At 41.3% G+C, this 24660-nt stretch overlaps 1 protein-coding gene across 4 annotated transcripts in view; it reads right to left on the bottom strand.

Moving 5' to 3' along the window:
• Positions 1-24660, bottom strand: part of LOC310922867 (mitogen-activated protein kinase kinase kinase kinase 4-like) — a 93006-nt gene that overhangs the window by 4287 nt on the left and 64059 nt on the right. For 3 of the 4 annotated variants that reach the window (XM_083883783.1, XM_083883784.1, XM_083883785.1), the window contains 13 exons: positions 24058-24173; positions 21558-21655; positions 21066-21196; positions 17322-17415; positions 15082-15255; positions 14455-14584; positions 13824-13982; positions 12014-12157; positions 10684-10818; positions 8620-8720; positions 7914-8063; positions 4812-4971; positions 285-424 (listed from right to left, as the gene is read on the bottom strand). In XM_083883783.1, the coding sequence (XP_083739909.1) occupies positions 285-424; positions 4812-4971; positions 7914-8063; positions 8620-8720; positions 10684-10818; positions 12014-12157; positions 13824-13982; positions 14455-14584; positions 15082-15255; positions 17322-17415; positions 21066-21196; positions 21558-21655; positions 24058-24173 (1732 nt within the window). Of the gene's footprint in view, positions 1-284; positions 425-4811; positions 4972-5008; positions 5450-7913; positions 8064-8619; positions 8721-10683; positions 10819-12013; positions 12158-13823; positions 13983-14454; positions 14585-15081; positions 15256-17321; positions 17416-21065; positions 21197-21557; positions 21656-24057; positions 24174-24660 lie in introns of those variants that run through there. The other variant, XM_083883786.1, reaches the window with a different exon arrangement.

Genomic DNA, 24660 nt, shown 5'->3' with positions numbered 1-24660 from the left:
CGTGGTGCTGTGCAGGTAACAAAGCCTGTATTTGTTATTACTGATAGCAGTGAAGGCTGGGTGGAATAGAGAGTTCTAACAGCTGGTGGTGGGAATGTGTGCAAGATCCATAATGGATATCCAGAATGGGTACTTTGTGGGATCAGTGATTACACTGGCTTTGAACGGGGAAGTTATACCAAGGTAGAAAATAACCAATAACAAGGTTACCAAAATGAGCTGGTTTCTCATAGTCAGCTATTACTCATTTTTGCTAAGTCACCACACTGTAGTCATCTCTGTACCTTGTCATTTCTTTCACATAGAAATTTCAGCTTCTGTGCTTTCTTGTGCATAAATACTCCTTCCAGATTTCCTGTTTCCACAGAGCGTAGTTCAATTGCTTTTTCTCCCCAGCCCATGACCTGATTGGACTGAAGGTAAGCTAAAAGGAAAAAAAAAAAAAAAAAAAAAAAAAAAGGTACTATTTAACAGCTGAAAGACTGAATCTTACCTCATTTATGTTAATTATGGATCTGATGCATTTCTCTTTGATAACAATATATTCTGAATTATTTGTATTATAAGTTTACACAAAAAGCCTTAGGAATAGTAACTAAATTTCAGTTTGTCCTCTCAGACTTATTTTGAACTCTCAACATAAATCTTAACTACTTTTGTATATCTTAGACTCACAAAAGCTTGGAGCAAACCTCTGAAGGGCAACTTGTTTAACTGCTGGCCCCAAAGTGGGGCCAAAATAGACAAGGTTAATCAGGACCTTGTACAGATATGGTTTGATGGATATTTCACAACCTTTCCAAGACCCTGCTGCAACGCATCACTACTTTCAAGGCTGAACATTTCTTCCTAGTATCTCAGTGCAACTTGTACCCATCTTGCTTCTCATCCTTTAACTGTTGATATTCAAGCAGAGTATTGACTGTTTTCCCTGTACCCACTGTACTCTGTTCCTATTAGGAAGCTGAGTTTGTATTTACTATGGAGTTCAGCTTAGTCTGAAACCTAAATACTTCAGAATCTGAGACCATGGCATAATTAATTTGGTGCAGTATTTCCAAAACCAAATGGTTATAAAATGTGCAATATTTCCAAAGCCAAAAGAAGGTATTCTAGCACTGTGGAAGCTTACTGTAACATTCCCTTTAAATCTGGCAATAAGGAATTAGAATAGTGATAAAGGAGTTAACACCACAGATTTCAAATTAGGCACAGTTTCACTGAAAGCCCACTGACTGGTACTTGTATGGGCTTCCAAGTTAAAATCACATTAGTTATGCTCTATTGGTAGTCAATGCTCAGAAATTGTTCTTGCTCAACTATCAACTGTTATTTAATTAGTCTAAGAATTCTGGTGCTCTAAAATGATGTAGAGGGAATGTGTGCACTCACTGGACTGGGTTTTAGTTTCACTGGGCAGTGCATGTCTGCCCTACATTATTAGTGAGAGCAAGGTCTGTTTCTTAAAACCTTCATTGTTGATTTGGGTTTTTGTAAAAAAATTGAACTTTCAGTACAGACTGATATTGGAAGCAACAGCTTACAATCCTGCTTGAGAAGGACAGCAGAAAATAAAGGCAATGTGCCCATGTAGCTGTATATACTTCTAGCAGGGTTGATTTAATATTAACTTGGAATCCTTGCTTTATAACTGTTGTTAGAACAAATGTATGAAAATCATACCTCCTTGGAAACGCATATGGTTTGGTTACAGTGTTGTGATTTTAGTATCCTCAGAGTCTATAAATTTCTCCTAAATCTGTTCAGAAGACTTTCAGTTATTCTTTGTGCACATGGAAGGCTTCCCTGCCACTAGTGACAAGAGCAAGAGAATTCTTTCCCTGTATCCCAGTCATGAGAAAAGAGGAAGAAATCAACCTATTTTAAAAGCAGAGCAGCAGTGAGCTACCAAGGGCGAGTTGCAAAAGAGGAGTATTTTCTAAAACTCAAGCACATGAAATGAATATATTTTAAAATCATTTATTTATGCTTCAGGCTGTACAACAGGGCTCCATTGCTGTAGGCTGTGAAGAAAGTGTCATTAACATTTCTGAACAGTGCAGCAGTAGCAGGATGAGCCCAGGGCAGCACCCATGCAGTCTACAGTGTCTGAAAAGTAAGCTCAGGCCACACATAAAGTGAGGAACATCAAAATGATACAAGACTCAAACTTCTGCTATTTTTTTGTACCAAGTGACATCACATTAACCTTTTCAAACTTTGCTTTTGAACACAACAGAGACGGAAGCACTCTGTGGTTCTGGGGGGTGGGAAGAAAGGCAGGTGCATATCTATAACCAGCATGAAACCATTCTGTGGTTTCACTGTTTAGTATAGGTCATATAGGTCTAGCAACAAAGAACTAATAAGCCTCCTGATCTTTTCCACTACATGAAATTTACACTTCAGGTGCCACTATGCTGTGCCTGTATCTGTGCCTTTGGCAGATTTCAATTTGATAGCTTCCTTGCAGCTCCCACTAACAACTTCATTAGTCTCTGCTGCAACCTCTAGGTCATCTGCTGGACCACTTCTGCTGCGTTCTGGAGAGATCTGACCTCCAGGCAGTATTCAAAACAGGAACAGAATAAACCAGATATGCCAAGTTCAGCCCTGATGTTCTGCTGTCTGGCCATATACCAAGAACTTGTCCAATGACAATGGCAGGCTTAAGTACAAGAAGCATAAAATTTGAGTTTTGTAGCAGAATCAAAAAAAAAAAAAAAATCTCTCCCAAATTCCATCTGTGAAACAGCATGCAAACAAAATGGCCTTATTACACCATTTGCACAGTTGTCCGGTAATAAGGATTTATCTGTACATGGAGATTAATTTGAAGGATAGCAGGCTATGAATTCAAAGGTCAGTACTGAGTCTTGATAATCCTCCCACGGGGGAGCTCTTAGAGGTGTTTCATGTGAGATGAACTGAGAGTAGATACTCAGAATAGAGTTGTCTTATTTTGGAACAATAGCTCATATACCACGAGCACCTTGGGAATAGTTACTTTGAGTCCACTTTCCACTGCAGCTTTAGATAAAAATATCCTATGCTTTCAGCTGGTATGTTGTAGAGCATTGAGGCAGTAATTTAACCACCTTTTCTAACACTGTCTGTTTCTCTACAGAATAATCTTCTTGCTTCTAAAATGTACAGGGAAAAGGAAATAAAGACTTTTACTAGTTCCTCCGGGAATATCCAGATTTGTGTCAACCCTCTATGGCTACACGCTGTAAATAATTCATTACTCACACAAAAGGGCAAGAGTGCTCCCAAATCTTATTAACTTGATGTTTCTTAATGCCTTTTTAAAACCTGCTTTAAAGAAAATATTACAGCTATATTTATATTTAGCCCTACACATATGTACATCTTTCAGATTTAACACAGAATACTTCTACAGTTTTAATTTCCCATGGGATTTGAGCTTCCTCTCTCCGATTTCTTATTAACAGATTGGTCACAGAGGTCCCAATTTAAGATTATGAATAAGATATATTTAGATACTCTGCCCTAAATCCATCGATTATAATACAAACTATTTTTTATTTTTTGTATCAAAATACTCTCACCAACTACAAACTTTTCTTTCAAAATACTTGTTTAAAGAAATTAAGAAATGAGCAAAGGATGACTAGAGAGCACCCTATCTCAGTGAAAACTGAGATATGCTCATACAGACTTCAGGAGGTTTAAAATTATTAAAGAAATTCCAGGAAAACAGGATCTTTTAAGAAACTGTCAAATTGCCCCTAGGCAGGGCCATTCAAAGTTATTTTTCACACTTCTCTCACAATATTTGTGTCTGCAGCCAAAGGATTAAGAAAATTAACAGTAGTTAGTGGTAAAACTATTAAAATAACAGTTAACAGAGGCCCTTATGTGAAGCTCAAGTTGTGTGTTTATAGGTTAGGTTAATTTTCAGTGGAAATGTGATTTCAATCAGAAGTCAAATTTGGTTTGTACCACATCCCAAAGATGGGCTTTTCCTAAAACTAAGGTGGAAGTGAAAGGAAAAAACTGAACATCCTTGATTTTTCACTGTGGTATCCAGTTTCCTTCAAACTAATAACAGGCTTCTGTGCAGTCTAATTGTCTTGGGCTTGTTTTTGTTGGTATGTTTGTTCTAAAATAAAGAACAGGAGTGAGACAGAAATTAAAACTAACAAGTAATAAACCCAAAAATCTGCCTGTGTTGTTCTTCATTTCCCCCATATTGTTAGCCTGAAGCCCTATGGGAAAGGTGAAACAAACAGCTGTCCTGGCTCCAGTGCAACTAGAATCTCCTCCTACACAGCCAACTGCAAGCATGGGGAGATTAAGAATCTATCACAAATACCCTGGGCTGGCAGTCCTGTAGAATTTAAAGTGATAAAATGAAGGGGCCATTTGACAGCAGTTACAGATCTCTTCAGTAACTGACCCCATAGTAGCTGTGAATTTCTACATAAAGCGCTGTGAGCTATGAACAACCAAAACACTTTTTCCCCTCTGTAATTCACATAATTCTCCCTGTGGAAAGTGGTGGCAAGCTGCATCCTCACTGAAGTCTGTCTGTATAGTCAATATGTGATGCAATAAACAGTGTGACAAGAATACAGACTGTGGTCCAAATGGGAAGCCCCTACTGCAATCATCGGCTGTGTTAAGACAAACACCCATAAATCTGTTTACTCTTTTACACATCTGGTTTGCTCAGAAGCTGCTTTATGTGCCATGCAACCATTTTCACATAGATACAAACCTCATAAAGAAGTCAGGCTTCATGCAGCAAACCTTATATTTAATAAAGAGCTATTTTTCATACATACCTACAGATGCTGGCATTTCTCCCCACTGTAGAACAGTCTCCTTTGTGAAATGCCCATATATATCAATGTAGATGCCTTCATCTTCATAGGTGAGCAGGAGCTCCATGCCACTGGTGTTGGGGAGGATGATAATGGCATGTGGGCGAATCGTCCCCTGGATCTAGAATTGTATTTTACTAAGATTTATATCAGAACATGGACGGCAGTTTCAGTGATGACATCGATCTAACTAGCTTGGCAGAGCAATAGAAAGAACTAGCTCATGGCTCATGGAAAGTGAAAGAAATGCCTGTTCTTAGAGGCTGTATAGTTTGCTAGTAAGCCTCTGAAACAGACTTTCTCCCCTTCTCCCCTCTTTGAATATGACAGTAGGTTTGCAAATAAATCAATGTTCAACAGTTCACTTAAAATTTGCCAGCCTTAATTGGTTTCAAGAAGCCATGGAGCCATTGAGACACAATAATATTTACTTAGTCACTCACAAAATACTTGCATTATATAAACAGGAGGAAGGTGAAATAAATTTGATTTCACAACTTTTTCAGAAGATGGAGGAAGGACAGCAACTTTCACATTCCAGGAGATCAGTGCTTTCACTTTCCATGATATTTCCCTATCCCCACTCACAAGTTAAAAACCTGCCAATTTAGTAATATATATCTTGCTGTAAGAAGCTCCCTGGACCTTTTCACTCAGTTCTTCCCTTCCCACATCCTTCACTACAAACAGCTGCCCATCTGACTGCTGTTGGGCACACCTCTGCATGCCACAGGAACAGTGCATTTCACTCACACGAATCTCTCCCAGAAGCCAACATATCCCAAGCAAAAAAAAAAACCAAAACCAAAGGTGAAGTATACAACCATGAAGGTGGGCTCAAAAACGAAAGCATTTTTGAAAGAAAAAGAGGACATCCTTAAAAAAAAAAAAAAGTAACAAAGCATTTCCTTGTTTAAAGCACCACTCAAAACAGGATGTCAAATAGTAAATTAAACCACCACAAGTAACATTTTTATAGGAAGCATATGACTGGAGCTTTACATCACTCTCACAAGCCAGCCACACACGGGTTGTTTATTTTCCTCAAGCACAGACACTTATGCACACCGTTAAGGGCACAACGAAACAGTAAAAGAAGCACTGAAGCTGTACTTGCCAAACTGAATACACTCAGGCCACCCACTTGACTCCGTGCCTCCGCAACAACTATCCGTAACACTAGAACGGGGATCCAGAGCCGCAGAGCAATTTTAATGCGTTGCCTTGGGACTCGCATGAGCGACCGCAGCAGGTAAGAGATGAAGAAAGAGGTGGGGAACCAGGAAAAGAGGCTACCAGAAAGCAAGAGTATATCTCAAAGTCAGCCTGTTACAGTCTGGGCTATCGCCACCGCGAAGCTCCTTGAGATGATTATCCAGTTCTAGCTCTTTTTAAAATAATGGAATATCGAAAAAGATAGAGCTGCTGTAGCAGATGATTTATTCCAGGTCTAAGACTCTGAAGGGAAAATGTATTTTTAGTCCGTGCTAACTTGTGGCTGAAGAGCTCACACAAATGTAGTCAGTCTCAGGTGCCCCACATATTCAGGGCAGTCACCTGGGAAATCTCTCTCATCAGGTACCTAATTGTACTTGCAGCCTGTTGAAAAAGTAAAGGCTCTAAGAAAGTTCACTCTTTTTCTTTCCCTTTCTTCTCTTGGGCAATTATGCTAATGATCCTTTTGACAAGTCACTGTTCACCTTGCTCAGCAACCCACTTCCAGACAGGCACGTGGGTACCACTCTTCAATTTACAAACTGATGTGAATTCATCACAGCTGCAGAGTTAACAAAGCTACTGTCAGATTAAATAAATCCTCTAACAAGACAAATACTAAGTACCTTAAAAAAAAAACCACAGAAATAAACAGTACAAGGCTTTAGCAGGTGATTCAACAGTTAGAACAGCTAGAAAAGTCATTTTTCAGTTAAGAGAAGTCTCTAAATCTAACAGGCAATCTTACACCCTATGTCCATCAGGAACACACAGCTCTGACAGATTGTGGAGGCTGTGACTTGCAGGGGCAGCAGAGTGATCAAGTGGCTTGCATAGGAGGAGTGGGTTTTCATTTGGGTTGAAAACAAGGGGCTGAGAGTGGAGAAAAGTTAAAAAATAGATGGATTCACAGCACAGGCTGCAACATGCAGATCTGGGATGAGATTTCTTCAGACCTCCCAAGCATAACTTTGGGACACATGGTCTGGGGATACAAGGAGGCCATGACACCCCCAGCCCCTCTGGAGCACTGTTGACTTCAGGGAAGGTTCAAGTGTGCACAAAAGTTTCTCTGTCAGAAGCCTCCCATCAGACTGGAGCCAGTCTGGAACCTGCCACTTTGCTGAACCTAACCCCTCAAGATTCTCTGGCTTTGGGGCTCACAGCTTTGAAAACAACTATTTAGAATAGCTAAAAAACAAGCAAACAAACAAAAATCCAAAAATATTAACACCATAGCACAGATTTCATATTAGACAGCCCCATGCCAGACATTCACTTCTGCAGGGCAATTTTCTGGGACCTGAGCTTAAGCAGGAATTTAGTGATCACCATCACCTCAAACAGAGACACAACGCAGGATGTACACATACCCCTGAAACCAACACCTTCATGCTAACTTACTGACAATCTAATGAGAAAGTCCCAAGGAAAATGTAAAACTTCTGAATTTACATCATGGGCAACTGAATGGCAAGAAGATCAGCAAATTTATTTAGTCTAAAGTTGGTTTATGCTGTCTGCACAGTGGCAGATTGTAAAAGTCACCTAAATTCATGTAGATATTATTGTGTCTTTGACTGTTTAAGTCCTAAATTTCCAAGATAAATCAATTAAAAATAGAACTGTCCATACAATAAGCTTTCTGACATTAAACCACTAAAATGGATACTCTAAATGTGATAAAAGCATTAAACAGGACTTCAGTGTTATAAAACTATGTGAAAAATGGTTTTGTATTAGCTGCCACTAATCATTATTTTGAAAAATAGCACAACTCTTAACCTGATCATCATCAATACTGTCCAAAGAACAAAAGCATTAATGTAGGTTTTTGGATTCTCTTACGTGTGTTGGAAGGTACAAGTCATACACAGATCCAGAGTCCACATCAATGGCATGAAATCCCACTACTGAGCCATATATGACCTTTAGTCTTTGCCCATTTTCAACAGTCAGGTCAACTGACAGTGGTTTGTGATGAAGTGAGGTAAAGGACTGGAAAAGATAAAAATGCAGTATGTAACACAACAAAACTGTTGGTTTGCAGAACTACATTTAGGATCCTAAGAATTCTCAAAACTCAGAAGTTAGACAGCTATTTTTGTTAAATAGTAGATTACATTTAAGGAGCTAAGTATCCATCATGCAGAGTTGCAAGAACAGTTGGATAATTAATTTGTGGCTTGAAAAAGAAATCAGGATTCTAGAAATGGACTAGGCAAAAAAGTAGGCTGACTACCATTGCGCTTATTTTCCTCTCCTTTTGAGGGAAATCAACATCAACTTTGTCAATGCAAATGCACATTTTGGCACAGCAGCTGCTGTGTTTGGCTGGGGTAGAGAGAAACAAGTTATTCACATCTAACACTCACCACTGTGACAGTTTCATACTTGCTTCTCCAAAGTACATCAAATGCACTACATTTTCTTTAAAAGAATATTCAGTTTATCTTTAGCTAGAATAAATGTTATACAAAACAACAACAACAAAAAAGGCAGAGAGTAGATGAGAGACAGTGACACATCTGAACCAATGTGATGTTTCACTTACCTTAAAAGCCATGAATTTGTGATAAGGCTTTGGAGCCCAAGCATAAACCTCCACTGAGTTCTTCAAAGCGATTACAAGGAATTTGATTCTCTCATATTTTACTGTAATACAAGAACAATTCCTTAGATACCAGACAGACTCTTAAATCAAAGACCATCTCATCACATGAAATAATTTCAATAGATTATTTGCAGAGGTAGGCATTATCCAGCAAGGGAGACTAATGCATTCTGGACATCAATGTTTAATTCCACCAGTGACAATACCTTGACTGCAAACCTACAAGTCATTTATTTTCAGTAATGCCAAATGACTGTTACAAATATTTATATATTCCTTTTCATATAGTGATGAAAAAAACAACAACTCACTACTCAGAAAAAATGGTCTTGACCCTGCCACTAAACCAACCTACTTGATTTTTTAAGTATGAACACACCCCACCACTACTGGTTATGAATAAGCTACTTTTGGAGGACTGGTGGTTATTGGCTAAACAATTCTGTCAGACTTGGCAAGATGAATTTTCATTTCACTGCTCATCTGTGGGTTAAATCCCCAGGTGCTGTGTGGGTGAAGGACTCCCATCTCTCTGAGATGAGTAAGGATTTAACAGATGAGCAATTTCTTCAAGACAGTTAAGGTCATGCTGGGCCCATTGAGAATAAATGAAGAATCATGCATTGAAAATTAAGATTTCTTTGTGCATTGTGTTTTCACTTTGCAGAGACAAGCAATTGGAAACAGGATGCTATCTCAAATAGGCAGAGAACAAGAAAACCCAGCAAACTCCACCAAAATGCAGAACAGTACATACTTTTCCTTTTCTACCTGGAAAAACAGCTGTACAACTAAAGGTCAAGATACAAGAAGATTCACGAAGAGCAAAACAGAAGCAGCTGTTCTGTCAAAATGCAGGAGTGGCTTGTCATATGTAAACACAGAAGCTCCTACCAAATGTTTGCCTAATTTTAGGATAAGTATTTTGTGGATTTTTTTTTTTTTTAAATGCACCAAACCCAAGCATGAGCAGCTGAAGTGGAACATGTGGGTGCTTAGCTGTAATCACAGTTAAAGTAACAACACACATCTGTTTCACATTGTTTCTTTAGTTTAACCCCTGCCCCTTTTCCAAAACAACACAAAGTTCTTATCATCAAATATTATTAAATTTATTGTACTAAAAAATACTTTACCTATTTAATAAACGAAATTCTTTCCACTTCTCTCTAAAAAAAATTCTTTCCAAACCAATTAAAAAAAAACCAAAACCCTTAATAAGTTTCCTCCCAAATTTGCCCTAAACCACTACACACTTCTAAAGCCCAAAGGCAAAATGGCCAAGCAAGGTATTAATGAGAAGCAGCCACCTCACATTTCCTGCACTTCTCTGTATCATGGTTTTATTTGACTTAGAAGAAAGTGCCACTTTCACACATCCTCCTTCACCAAAGCAAAACTTGTGCCATTCATCCACCCCCCAGAGTTAAATGACAAAAATTATCACAATCCTCACATTGACCTTCAAGAATGAGCTGCCTGAGAGCCAAAGAAAAGGGAGATGGTACCATTTCCAGGGTGTTTAAACAAAGGTATATGTGGGTCTCTCATGAGAGAGAAAGGGATGAGTTGATCTACCTAAGGACATCCTACAAATATGATTCACTGGGACCTGAACCAGGCTCAATTTCTTAGCAGTTACCCAGGACCAAGAGCGAAGCTGAGGAGGTAGAACATATCAGTTCAATTAAAACCTGAAGTAAATACAGAAAAATTTAACCACTGACTGAGCACAAACTGTGGCTGGCACTCCTTCCTTCCAGCCATTACAGGGAACAGCCTGTAATGGCTGGAAGGATTATTATTATCATCCTCTGATAAATGCTGCAAGAAGAGATGCTGCATGAAATGACACGGAGCAAGGCATCTGCCATGTGAAACAGGGAATTCATGAGATATTCACCTAAGACAATCCTGAAACAAAGCTGAAAAAAGCTGCTGGTGCAAGATGCAAAAAAAGGATGATTAAGCATCTCTCTAAGGAAAAAAACAGGAAATCCTTACCGACTTTGTAGTGCACACAGCCTTCCAGGTCACCCACAGACACCCAGCCTTGCCTCTTCTCCACCTCTGGATCATTGCGCAGAATTTTATTTCTCAGCCATGACAAGTAATACACCCTCAACTTATTCTTCTTCCCTGGGATTTGCAAAAAGAGACAGAACACTTTAACTCCCTGAACTGCAAACTCTCCCCTACTTAGAAAAAGCCAGGGTTTTGTGCCCTTGAGTGGGTCCTTGTGCCTTGCCAGGGTGAGAGAACATAGCAAGGGCATGAAAGGAGTGCCTGGGGTGATGGGAATGCACAGTGGGAACTGGCACAGGAGCAATCCTATGGCACTGGGCACATGTGCACTTACCCTGTGACTCAAACTTTATGCAAGATTTTCACACCTGACTAGAATTCTCCCTCGGGCAAAGAACAGGTTTCTACAGATAGGAATTATCAGAAACCATCACACTAACTGTTTATCCTGGAACACAGGCATGTCCTACAACGGCCACTTTGAATAACCTATTCATTTAGTCCTAATTAACTGCCAATCTTCATTCAAAGTAGCTATTTTTCTTTTGGATGCCTTTCCAGGTGAAAATTATTCTGTCATCCTTCATCTGAATCACTCTTTTTGTTGTATTAGCTCATAAGCACCTATGGTCAACAGCACCCTGGGACCACAGGTTACTCTGAAGAGAAGGACTGTGACATGTCCCAGCAACAACTGGACCTGGCAGTGTGGGACAAGCAGCTGTTGCCATTGCCCACCGTGATGAGTGTGGACTGGAGATGAGGTGCTATTCCTTTCTGGACCCACACCTCAGACCTTGGTATGTATTGTGCATCCTTTAAGGCCACTCTTAGCCGCGGCAGATAAAGCCAGAGTCCAAAACTGTTTCCCAGCAGAGGTTGAAGACCTCCACTTAATGTTATTGATGCTTTCAGGTCACTCTCATGTTACTGCTCATACCTCTTGCTGAACACAGGATGAGGTTAAATCAGATACAGATATACCACTTAGATAGATGCTCACCCACCACAGAAACAAGAAAAGTGACAAGCTATAGCTTGCAGAGAATCAGTCCATTTTAGGAATATGAAACATTCTGTACTTCCCAGAAATCATTTTACACATTAACCAGGCAATGAATTGTCCCAAAGCCACTTTGGAATGGGAGTGCAAATGTTAAAAATTCAGGAGAGTTTTCCTATTAACAAGAATAACTGTCCTGTGATTTTCTGAAAGAGGTAATTCCTCAACCTAGTTTATAACCTAATTCTTCTTTTTAATTGCCTCCAACCCCAACGTGGGTCAGATACTTTTAGCCACTGAACCAACCTGATATAGTAATTAGCACATTGAGTCCTTCCAGAACATCCATTTGCTGGAACCTTCTCCTTGTAATCAGTGTATAAACTCTTCCTTGCCCACTTCTGTCCAGCAGCCACAATCCATTCTCTGTTCCCACCAATAAATTCACTCCTGTCAATACATGAAAAAAATACTGCATAAGTCACCTAATGATTCAGAGGTCACCGAGTGTTCATTGTTTTGAGAACCAATTTTTATTTAATCCCACTTAATGGTGCCTGATAATTTCTCTGTTGCTCTCTGGATGACTTCCCAGAGGAAAAAAAAAAAAAAAAAAAAAAAAAAAAAAAGATTGCACCACTAGAATTTTTACTCAGCAGAACGCCTGTAATACCTATGGAACTTGAAGGATGAGTAATTCTGATGAAGTCAATGTTGATTTAAACAAAAAGGAAAATATTCTGTGAGCATGGTCACTTGAGGTAACCTTGGAAAGTACCTGTGACCAGCACAAAAGTCCCAATTCAGCACCATTAAAGTAGTGACACAGGAGACCCAACTAAAGTGTTCCAAGGGTCCCGGTAAATTATGAAAAAAAGAGAAAAACTAAAAAATAATAAAAAAAAATCTCCTCCAAACTCTCTTTTTACAAATGCAACATTCAAATCAGGGGGGGCACCAAACTAGTGGGAAGAAGCACTGTGTTACAAGGAGATGCAGGGTTTGTTTAAAAACAGTCTCTGTTTTGCAAAACACCTTCAAATGCCAAATTTAGGAGTGAATCCACCTGAAATCCAACTGCTGCTAAGGAAAAGAAGGCTCCATTGGGTTGCTGACATCAGAGAATGTCCTAAATTGTGTTTGGCTGGAATGACATCTGTGTTTCTAATCAGCAGATTCTGAAGACACAACATAAGGTATCCTGCTGCAACAAGCACCCTCCTCCACTGGCAATGCTCTGACAAGTACCTGGTGCTCTTCAGCCTCAATGCACATTTAATTACACACCTTGCCACACAGCTCTGTTCTTAATTTAAAATTTTGGATTCCTACAAACCCACATTAGGCAAAATCTGTGAAGCTATAAACTGGAAATATACATTTGCTTCAGATAATGGTCCATCTACTTCATTCACTTGCCATTCCAGGCTAAAAAAGTGAGGAGTAAAAGGCTGGGCAAGTCCCATAGAATACATCTGTTCCTCTGAAGCAGAAAGATGGTTAAAATAACTCAAGAGTTCAGCTAGTGTGTGACTGGGACAAGGTCTCCAGCTGTTGAGAGCGATCTGCCTGCTGTATCTTGGTTTTACACCATGTGAGGCTGACCCTGTAAAAAGCATGTAAGTTTAAACAATGGCTCAGTGAGGTTCAGAATAAGCACTGACAGCAGGAACTAAGCAAGACAAGCCTTTGGATCCTTGGAACACCTAACACACAAGTCAGCAAAAGGGTTTGTGTTTGGATTATTTCCACTGGGTCAGGGCTCTGTGATCAGCTGTACCCATGTGCCACTCAGATGAGTCTCATGAGCCACAAAAACTGCTGAAACATTTGCAAATTTTGCCTCTCCAAAGAGCATGGTTTAAACTTGGTGCTTGATCAAAACCTTTTCTCATCCTGATGCACCAAGTCCTCTGCAGCTGTAATTCATGTGTTTGCCATCTCGTCCCTGGGAAGGCAGGGCCATGTAAGTGACACAGGTACCAGCTCAGGGATCCCCTCCAGCATTCTCTGCCAGGGGAGTGGCAACACAACTGTGAAATCTGCCTAGCAGACACTGCCAGCCTCTCCTGCTGTGCTTTCCCTTCACACATCTGCCCAGGGACTCTGAGCTTACCCCACAGAGCAGCACACAGGACCTCGGAGTTGAATTTTTTCTTGTATTTACGGATTTCTGGGCTGTCACTTTGCGGGCGGATATTGGTTGGGTTGACGTTGACAACGGAGCCCTTCCTTGCATTTTCCCTCCTGACAGGCTCAGGTTTGGCACTAGATGCTGGAATTAAAGACACATGCAATTGTATGTGAGACACATGCAATTGGAAAATGTGAGTGTTTGGCTGCAGCTCATATTCGAACCACCTTGCTCATGGTAGAATGAAAGAAACCCCAGAGGGGTGAGAAAACACCCCGAGAGCTTTGTATAGCCACAAAAAAAGCCAAAATCTGGGAAATTCCTCAAGCATTCTTGAGAAAGCATGGTGGTAACACAGCAGTAGAGTACAGGAAACCACATCTGAAAGAAGGGCAGAAGCAGTATAATGAAAATTCACAGTAATGTGAAGTTCCAGTTTCAAGAGGTTTTAGTTAGTTTTCATTTCCAAGCAATGAGCCCTCTCCACACCTGCCAAAAAAATTAAAAATAGAGAGAAAAAAGGGGGAACAAAGAAAAAAAAAAAAAAAAAAAAAAAAAAAAAAAGAAAAAAACCCAGGAGGAACATTTTAATGCAAAGGCAAAGTATACTCACGAGAACTACAGGAAGGTCCTACTGGACTGGTGGGAGGGGTGATTGGCAGAAGTCTTGGGTCTATGAATGATGTGAAGGATGTTGTGGAGGATGTGCTGCTCTTGGCAGGTGGGCTTTCAGCACATGGGCTCTGCAAAGAGAAACAAGAGCTGCCTCAGGCAGGTGGTGCTGGGGGCACACACCCTGTGGTGCCCTGACAGCTGTCACCTGCCTCTAGTGACACCTCTCCCTACAGGGCCATGCTCACAGCAGTGCCAGAGCCCTCTGGGGCTGCCCTTGCCCCTCTACTCCCTCACATGATTCTTGGGTGTGAGAAACCCAGGGACAATGAGCAGAGGCACACCAGAATGCTGCCATGGCAAGGAGCAGAGGGTATGAGTCCTCTAGCTTGTGCAAAAGGTGAGGAAAAAAAAAAGCTAATAAAGAAAGAGAGCAGAGGAGGGGATGGTGGAAAATAAGTGTAACAATGAAATCTGTTAGGCAGCTCATGATTTCTTATCTTCCTCCCAGATAAACTTGGAAAGGAAAGAAGGGATGTAGTGAAAAAACTCATTGTAAAAAGAGAAAGGATAGAGGAACTGAAAAAGGCTGGAGTTCAATCCAGCCAATCTGTAATTTATCTCTTACCTTAGTCAGAGGTTTGTTCTGAGGTTCCTGGCAAGTCAGTGGCACTTGTGGCGGGCTCACAGAGGAGTCTTTAATTTGGCTTTGCTGGAGGAGATCTGGCAGGAGATAGTTCTGGTTGTTTATGCTCCAAAGGCCTTCTTGGGTGTTTGGAATTTGCTTCCCTAAAATCTGATCCTGCGTGAGAACACACAGTTAAATACCACATTTAGTTTATTTCCGATGCTCTCTGCAACTCCAATTAATCAGGATGATAAATAATGAGCACATGGGGGGAGTGCTTTCCGTGATACATCATTTAAAGACAAACCCTACAGCAAGATTTAAACCAAAAATTAAATACCAAAGTGCATGGCAAACATCTCAGATAACAAATCTGGGGTTTACTCCTAAAGTGGTCCACAAATATACTTCATCTACATTACCTCAACCACAGGAAAAGAAGAAGCTTCAGCCTCAGAGACACCAAGTCAAATGATTTGCTAATGAGTTTCAAGACCTGACCTTTGTGTACTGCAGACAGAAGAGGGCACTTCTTGGTTCTGGACCTGCATTTAGTTCAAAGCCCATCACCATTCATTCCATTGCTACTTTCCATTTACTGAATTAGGAAACCTTACTCCAGAAAGAGGACATTTCATAGGACCCAGCATCAGCATTTCCAGTATAGTGACATTTGGCTCTGCAGACCTCCTTACAGCATCCCATGGAAATACTTGAGAACTTTGTAAGGCACCACACAAACTCCTTCCCTGACAGCAATATCTATGGAGTCAGAGGTTGGTTTCTGGAAATACATTTTATGTTTTCATTTAGATGTAAAAACTGAACCCAAAATATGCAAGTCAGTATTCGAGACCGGGGAATGAAGCCAGGATGGGGGTTTTTAGTTCAGTTTTCAGTCACATTCAACTGAACTAAACCAAACCAAATCCCCATCTGAATCACTCGGGCAGTTAGGGGACACACCCTGACCACTTCAAAGCAGCTCATACTGATAGGACAAGGAGAGGGATGCTGGAGGGGATGTGGAGACTCATGGTGGCTGTAGCTGGTGGGTGAAAAAGGGTTCAGAGGAAGGGATGGGAGGCTCCATGAGAAAGGGGGAGGAGACTAGATGGCAGCAAAGAAATCTAGGAGAAGTGTCAGCCATCTGCCTGTTCTCCCTCCCACACTCTTTCCTCCAAACTCACCAAAACACATAACCTAGACTCTTTATCACACTCCCTCATCCTCAATGTGGGCCTCAAAGACCCCAACCTTCTCCCTTCCTTCAAGCAGCCTGTTTCCAATACGTGGATATCAGGGGAAAAGGGAGACACCGGGCTGGCTTTGCCACAAGAGAAGTACTGATTTATACCCCATTTATAGTAATTTCTCCAAAGCATAGTCTTTTCTCCTCAAGGATGGTGGGACAAAGGCCAAGTGGAACTCTCTCCCCAGACAGGAGGGTCACCACTCTGGTCTGGAGTTTAGAGACACCAGAGGTAAAGAAAACTCCTTTTTCTTTTTACCCTGCCACAGCTCTGGAGAAAACACCAGTCTCACAGTGATTCATTTTCCCTATCTGTGAAGTGAGAACACACTCAGTAACATCTGAAAACAGCCCTGACACCAAGCACAAGTCTTATTACTGTAATTTTTTTCTTGTTTTCAACCACAAAGAACATAGTTCTGCTTTGTCTCTCTTCATCTTTTCTGCACTAATATTTATCACAGGGGAAATCCACATGACTGGAAGCCTCTACTTGAAACTACAGCTGGAAGGAACCACAACATGACATATGAGAAGACAAGAATTTTTGCTAAGCCATAGGGAGAGATGAAGTGGTTTTCCCCTGTTCTGCTAATATTTTAGGCAGTAGGAGGTAGTTCACTTTAAACTGGAATAAAAAGAAGTCAAGATTTTAAAAAACAGTAACAATGCCCACCAACAATAATCAACAGTGCTTTTTGCCCAGTGCCTTCACAAAATACCTTGACATCAGAAACTACTGCTGGTCAATAAGAAGGACAAATAAAGAACTGCAATTCTGTACCTAAACGTAAGCACTTCTACAGGAAGCACAAAACCTGAAACTGCACGGGGTTTTTTCCAAGGCTTATGGCTGTAATTTGCAATGACAGAGCAGGACTGCAGAGTGAGAATACTCCCAAGAAGTAATGGATATGGCGTTTATCATGCACATTAATGACCTCACTCCCCCCCACTGTACCCACCCCCTTACAAATAGCCAAATTACCTTCTGTTCTGCCACGGTGCTTTGGGGTTTCAGTTCAATTCCATCTGGTACCCTTGTCCTTGAGAAATCTGCAATTCTGCCGCTTAGCAGTTGCCTGGTAACAAACTCCAATTAATGAACAGAACTACTTCAGGGGGAAAAAAATAGAAAAAAAAAAGGGAAAAAAACGACACATAACCACGTTCAAAAGTGAACATAATTAACATTCAATAGTTACACTCAAAGGTTCTTGTACAAAAGCAAGCTGATTAGTCTGTGGATCTGCCTGAATGGGCTTGTGCCTGAGGACCACTCACACACAGCAGGAAGCTCATCCCACCTTGACAGAGAACATCCCTTCATCTCCCTGCATTTCATCCATCATCTTTCAGACACTGCATAGCTCAGGCAAGTCCCTCAAGCTGTCATTTGAGAAGTGCCTACTTCAAAACTTCTGTCTCCAGCTACACATTCCCCTGTGGGGTGTAATTATGAGCCACCCTGCTCTCCAGAGAGAGCAGCAGCTGCTCTGCCATGTGCTGCTGTCGGGCACCTCTCTGCCAGTGCCTACTGGGACAGGCTGCACTGGAATTTCATCCTGTGAATCAGTCCCTAAAACATGAACGTCCTCAGCTTAAAAGGAAACACAGAAAATGTTGCCCAGTGCACAGAGAGACAGAAGAAAGCAAGAGCTGCTGGACTGGCTGAGGCCAAGAGCCCCCCTAGCTCAGCATCCCGTCCTCAACAGTGATCAAAAGCTGATACCAAAAACAAGACTGAGAACAAGGCAAGTGTCTGTTGTGAATTCCCAGTACATCACTGCTTCCTGCACTGCCTGAGGTATCTTTGCATTTTAAACTTTTTCACCCAAGTGGAACTGCTTCAAACATGTCTTGGCCCCATTTCTGCACACTTCCACCTCAAATGATTTATTTATCCCATTTATTTATTTATACTCGCATCTTTTTTACTGCAATCCATTTAAGCCTATTACATTTTTGCCTCCTTTCCAGTAATTATGAAACTGATTGGATTCAGCCAGTGTGAATCCACAGTGCTCTACAGCGCTGTGTGCCAACTGGTAGCAGGTTGTAAAGTATTTTTTTCTTTTAAATGATGCCCCATGTGATAACAAAGAAGGTTTGGTGAGAGATCTACTGATTTAAGATGGGTGTGTAGGAGTAGAAGTTTTTGTGGGACTTTTTGTTGTTTATTTTTTGGCTTTGGGTTGTCTCCCCATTCTATGTGAGTGGGTAAATATTTGCATACTAAACTTAAAAGGAATGACAAGATGTGGATTAGGATCAGTGGTGAATACCAGGACCTGTTCTTAACAAGGAGGCAAACAGCAGCTGATCTTAAATAATGTCAACCTCCAACTCAGGAGAGGGAGAAAGTAATTCCTAGCCAAGCATGCACCTGCATCTACCTCGTCCAAACGCTGGTAGGAAATAGCAATTAAAGAGCAAAGAGAGGAAACTGAACTATACAAATGAGTCCCAGGATACTCAGTGTTTTAGGGGCATACTGCAGGCACTGGAGGAGGAAGCTCTCTCCATAAAGTAGGAGAAATTAACATCAATGGAATAGATGTGCTAAACAAGGAGGTAAGACCCTGGATCATATACACTGACACTCTTTCCTTAAAACAAAAAACTGGAGAGTGTGAGGAAGAATTCTGGCTCATCTCACTGTAAAGGAAAACAAGGCCAGAAGCTGCTTTACTGATGAAACACAGCAAGCCCGTGGTCCAGCATCCTCAGAAATGAGCCTTCTCAGAGTGGTTAACAGGATTCATCCAAGAACATAGGAAGCTCCTTCTCTTGCATATATCACAAGTGTAGTCCTACTGGGCACCTCCAGGAAAGCTGGAATGTGGACATCAGGAGCTGTTCCACAGCCCAGGCAAGAACAGGAAAACACAGGTTGGTTCCAGTAGCCCACTAAAACTTGGCCCAAGCCAGAGCCCCCACAGAAACACTCCAGAGCACAAGGGGCTTCAGATCCTACAGTCACATGCTTTATAGAGAGCAAAACACCCCAAAACCCTTCACTTCATCAAGAATATGCAGTTTCAACACTGGCTGCTCCTTTCAGTCAGATCACCATCTTTTTTGCTATTTACTTGGCAGCAATCAGGATATACTTCCTGAAGTATCTTTTAACATAAATGATGCTCAGCCAAAGGGAAGGGACTGTTAATAGCAAGATTATACCTTTGATTTTACAAGGGCTCTTGCAGTGGCTGTGTGCACAGGAAGGTAAATGCAACAGGGAGCATCCTGCTAACTGCACCTCTGCAGAGGATGGGTGGATCTCAGATACAAAGGAGATGCAAATAACAAATGCAGAGTTCCAAAGGCAGTGATACCACTCCTTCAAATCATTACAGCATGCAAGGATCACAGCAATCTGACACACAGCAAAGTCATTGCTACAGGGCAAATCCATATTTTTATGTAGAGTCTTTCTGAGGTCTAGGATGAATTCTACGACCTAGAGTGAATAAAACTTTTTACAGATCGGAATAAGGTGGTTTGGAAGAGGATCAATAGGAAAACAAAGGCATCACAGTGAAAGTCAGCTCTTTCACGTGCAGTGAATAAGCTACAAGACTTTTTTAACATTCTTTCTCCTCATCTCAGCTTTGAAAATGAATTTCAGAAATGCAAATCAGGAGCATATGCAGGCACAAAAAATCTACCTCTTCAGAGCAGCACAGGGGAAAGGACTGGTACCAGCCCAACACAATAACCTGCCAACAGTGCTCCAAATCCGAGTATCTCTGCCTGACACCTGACAAAACTGCATGTGTAATTCTGTCAGAAGAGCAAAAGCCCCATCCCAGAGAACTCAGTGGCCCTGGGATGCACTTCAAAGTAAATCCTAGAACCTGAATTAAACTGAAGTTTCTTTGCAAGAAAATCAGGAGTTTCATTCACCAGTACTAAAAACTGTTTTCGTTTGCTGTTCCTGACAGCAGGGATGGCCAAGTGACCCCCTGACTCCCTTTTCTTGGAGCAGAAGCTTTTCTTGCTCAACTGTTCCTCAGCAGAATAAACATTTTACATGACAGGTAGAACACCACAAGATGTCAGTCACAAAACCAGCAAGATAAACAGGGAAGCTAGAGAGACACAGTTCAGGTGGGATCAGCTGTGGGACAAACCACAGCATCAGCTGGAAACCACTGCAGTTGTGCAGAATGTCAGTATTAAAAGTACAACACATTTTACAAAACTATCCCTCCTTTTTAAAAACAGCCCTGGTGAAGGAATCAGCTTTCCAGTGGCAATTATTTCTCCCAGAGTGAACAGACTATGTAAATTCAAGGGTCATGTTTACCTTGTTTTCTCCAGTGTAACCTGTGTTTGTCATGAAGGCAGTTTTTATAGTTTTGTTTCCCTCTCCTTTTTTCTTTCGAAAATTCCATGTAAATGTAGATCAATGCGAAGTAGTCCCTATAAAAGCACTACCCTCTATATCCAGTTAAACCAAGACATTTCCACATTGTCCCAGGGCAGCAAGTCATTGAAGCATATTATTACACTGTGCACATCTGATGGAGCAAACATTTACCCCCAGGAGTTCATTAAAATGCAATTAAATTGCTTAATTACAACTGACACAAATGAGTGATAGTAACTTCAAAGGAGAGGGAATATTTATGCATGCTGGTTTTTTTCTAGGTATTTAGAAGTGTGTAACAACAACAACAATATTATTATTATTATTCATAATGATAATAATAATAATCAAGCCAACCTTGCATGGTTGGTGTCATCTTCATCACTGCTGCTGCTGCTGCTGCTGACTTCATCACTTGAGGAGGAATAGTCTGCTGCTTTTAACAAGGAATTGGCACTGTCCTTCACCTTGGCAAAGGAGCCTGGACTCTGAGAAAAGAAAACTCAGTTGAAGAACACATTGTTAAACAGCATGTGCCATATTTTACTGTCCTAGCATACACAGTCATGGTCACTTCCACAACAAAACCAGCTTTACTAGGAAGCTGATGCTTCTGTTGGTCCATCACAGGTGGGTATCTCACAGAGGAAAGTGACTTGAGCCAAAACTGGACACTCTGCTGAGGACCTGAGCTCAGAGCAGTGAGCTTGAGCCAGCCCCACACACCCCTCAGGTCAACTCATCACTGACAGCAAACTCACACACCAAAACAGAGCTGTCTGCACAGACAGACCCCTTGGTGAAAATGATGGACAAATCAAAATTATCAGTGGATTTAAAAGAACCTACTGCAATCTGGCCTGGATGAGAAACTTTTTCAGGCTTCTGATGCAACTGCACGTGGTTCTGGGACAAAACATTTTCTGTCTTGGCCAGTCCTGGATTCCCTGGGGGTAAAAAAACCCAAAAGTTTCTTTTTTCAAATGTACATGCAGTAGGTGAGAGAGCAAGACAAGCACACAAAGCTAAGACCCAAAGCAGATACCAGTCTCTGTTGACCAACTACTCTTTTCTCTTTGTTGCAAAGGAAAATCTCATTGCTCGTTTCCCAGTGGTTCTGCATGCTGCAATATTATGTACATAAATTGATACTGGTGCTCTTTAATGCTGCAAGAGTAAGACAAGCAACCGAAACCCTTGACAACATACTCCCATCACTGCACATCAGGTAGTTCCATGGGAAGGGAACAAGGGAAAAGGTGAGGGCATCCTAATCCCTTCCTCTGATCCTCATTTTGAGGAGAGACAGCTCATCACATCAGCACCTGCTGGTCATATTCCAGCACCAAAGGGCCATGCAGCTATTTCCTGTGACTGCAAACAGGGAGTGAGCAAGAAAGCTCAGGAGCTTGACCCCCTTATACACCTCTGGGAGGAAATGGAGGTGCTGCCAAGATTTGGCCTTCATAAAACTGTTACACAAAATCAGTCTAAAGAGTCTGATTATCTGAACCCAACTGGGCTGAGGGCAAACAGCTGTGCTAAACTGCAAATCTACCTGTGAACTGTTGCCCCCTCCCACTGCCTGTAAGCACTGGAAAAAGCAAAAGAAGCCTTGAAGGGATGCTCTGCTCACAATCCCTGATACAAGGGAAAGGAAGGCAAGTCCTTCACCCTGCCCTGGGACACACACTGGCCTGCTCAGCTCTTGCCTTTTTCAGCAGTTTCTCCCATAATTATCCCACTGTTACCAACAGGACTCCTTGCAGGTTAAGTGGGGAGAACTCAAGCTTACACAAATTAGGATTCATATTTGGTAATTTAGTTTTGTCGCAATGGTTTCATGTCTTCATCCATTTTGCAAAGCTTTCAAAACTCAGAATTCCTTACTGGTCAATAAGCACCTAAGCAACTCAGCAGAACTATTAGCTTTAAAGTATTTATAGCCCTTTCCTCCAATTCATTATCCCTGTGGGTTTGGGAAAGCAACAAACTCTATCTGAAATGCCATATGCCAGAACTAGCTGTAATTTAATGACACTTAAGAACTCAAGGAGACAGTTTAAAATCACAAGGGAGGTTTTCTATTCTTTCCATTGCTGGTGAGATTTTTGTTTCCCCATGCCAAAACAGCACAGGAGTTACACATCATGTGGACTCAGCAAAGTTGAGCTGGGCTGTTGCATGTTATTCAACTCTGTTATTCAAACACAAAATGACATAGGAGCAAAAAGAAACAAAACCCAAGCAATTTAAAGTGTACTTTGGATTTCTCTTGAAGAAAAGCTTCCTATTCTGTGTAACTAGTAAAAGCAAAACTGGCTTGATTGTGTAAGTGTAATAAATAAGCAATTTGTTCCTCATTTATCAAGGGCTTTTAAATTAACAATGTAAACCTCAATATAAAAATAAATGACCTCATAAGCTCACTGGGGTGGTTTCAGAACATTATTTGTATCCACCCTGTTTTGGGCATGTGTGATTCTCCATGTTCCCAACCTTTAGTGGCCAACCTGGATGCAAGGCCTTGTGACACACCAGAGCTTTGCAAGGGGCTACACAAGAACTGACCCACAGAAAACACCTGTAGGAGCAGCAAGAGAGGAAAAAAGCTGTCCACTTCTCCATGTGCCAGAACCTCAGGAACCAGAATCTGTACTGCAAAAAACTTCACAATCATGAGCGACCTGCTGCATTCCTACACCATGACCAGGGACAGCAAAGCAGTTTACTAAGCTGTACTTTGCCTAAATCAGATGGTTTTATCTTCCTTTTAACTTCTTTCAGGCTTTTTTTTTTTTTTTTTTTTTTCAATTCCACTATCTTCCTGTGCATAAAAGCATACTGGAGAAATATTTCATAATCTGCTGTAGAGAGAGACTTATGCTTCCTGCTGCCAGTACATTATTAGAGTGCAGAAATATTAGTCTACATCAGCTGCTCAACTGTATCATCTTATCACTGGGGAGTGCAAAGAGCAGAATTTGCCAATGGGTGAACATCAGTACTGAATTACATCTGTACGTCTGGAATGTTGGCTCTGCTGAGTTTCAATTGTGTCACTAACTGCAACAGAAATGATTTTTTTTCAGTTCTTAATTGAGGCAATTCAAATTTTCCATATGAAAATATATTCACAGTCAGTTTTCTGACTCAAAAGAGGAAGTGCTTATATTTTAGGAACATGGAACCATAAAATCCAGAGGGCTTTCAAAAGCCTCTCACCAGAGAACGTCATTTAAAGTTCACATCCCATTTGCAATGCAGAACTTGACACCCTGCAGAAGACCATTTCGTGTGACAGGAGTTTAGTACATTTTGACTGATGGATCTTTGACTTAGGAATCACCTGAGGTTGACCAGCTGCTCTGATGAGATCCCATCTCCCACGGCTTGGTGCCAGGAGTGCTGCTGCTACTGTTCAGCTTCAGAGCAGGTCCCCCGGGGGATGACTGGTGAGTATTGCTAAACAGAAAGACAAAAAGCAGATGAGACTCTCGTGTGCAGGAACAGAGACTGGAACAGAGCTCCTGGGGCCACTGGACTCAGCTCCCTGCTGCTGCAGTATGAGATCATACTCTGGGTTACAAAACTTTTATCTTCATTGCTGCTCCAAGAAGGGCCACCCAGGAGTGACAGAAGATGGAGGGGAAAGTTTCCTCTGGGCAGCCATCCTGAGAGATTGCAGAGATTTCCAAGTCATTACAAAATATCCTTCTACATTACATCTCCCTTGGACTCTTCAGACCTGTGTCAGTCCTGATTCCAAAATCTCATGGCTTTACAACTCAAGAGAACTTCCACTATCTTCCTAGAAGACACATCGGCAGAAAAATAAGTTGCCAAGCCAGTGGCTCAACCAGAAACCCAGTCCCAGAAGTCACTCATTTGTAACACTGACAATTACTTATATATTTCTTTTCTGCTTTACCTCCTGTAATTCCCAAGTGAG

This window comes from Zosterops lateralis (assembly GCF_965231275.1).
Source record: "Zosterops lateralis genome assembly, chromosome: Z".
Classification (NCBI taxonomy): Eukaryota; Metazoa; Chordata; class Aves; order Passeriformes; family Zosteropidae; genus Zosterops; species Zosterops lateralis.
The sequence above is the reverse complement of the archived record's forward strand: the minus strand, read 5'-3'. Positions and strand labels throughout refer to the sequence as shown.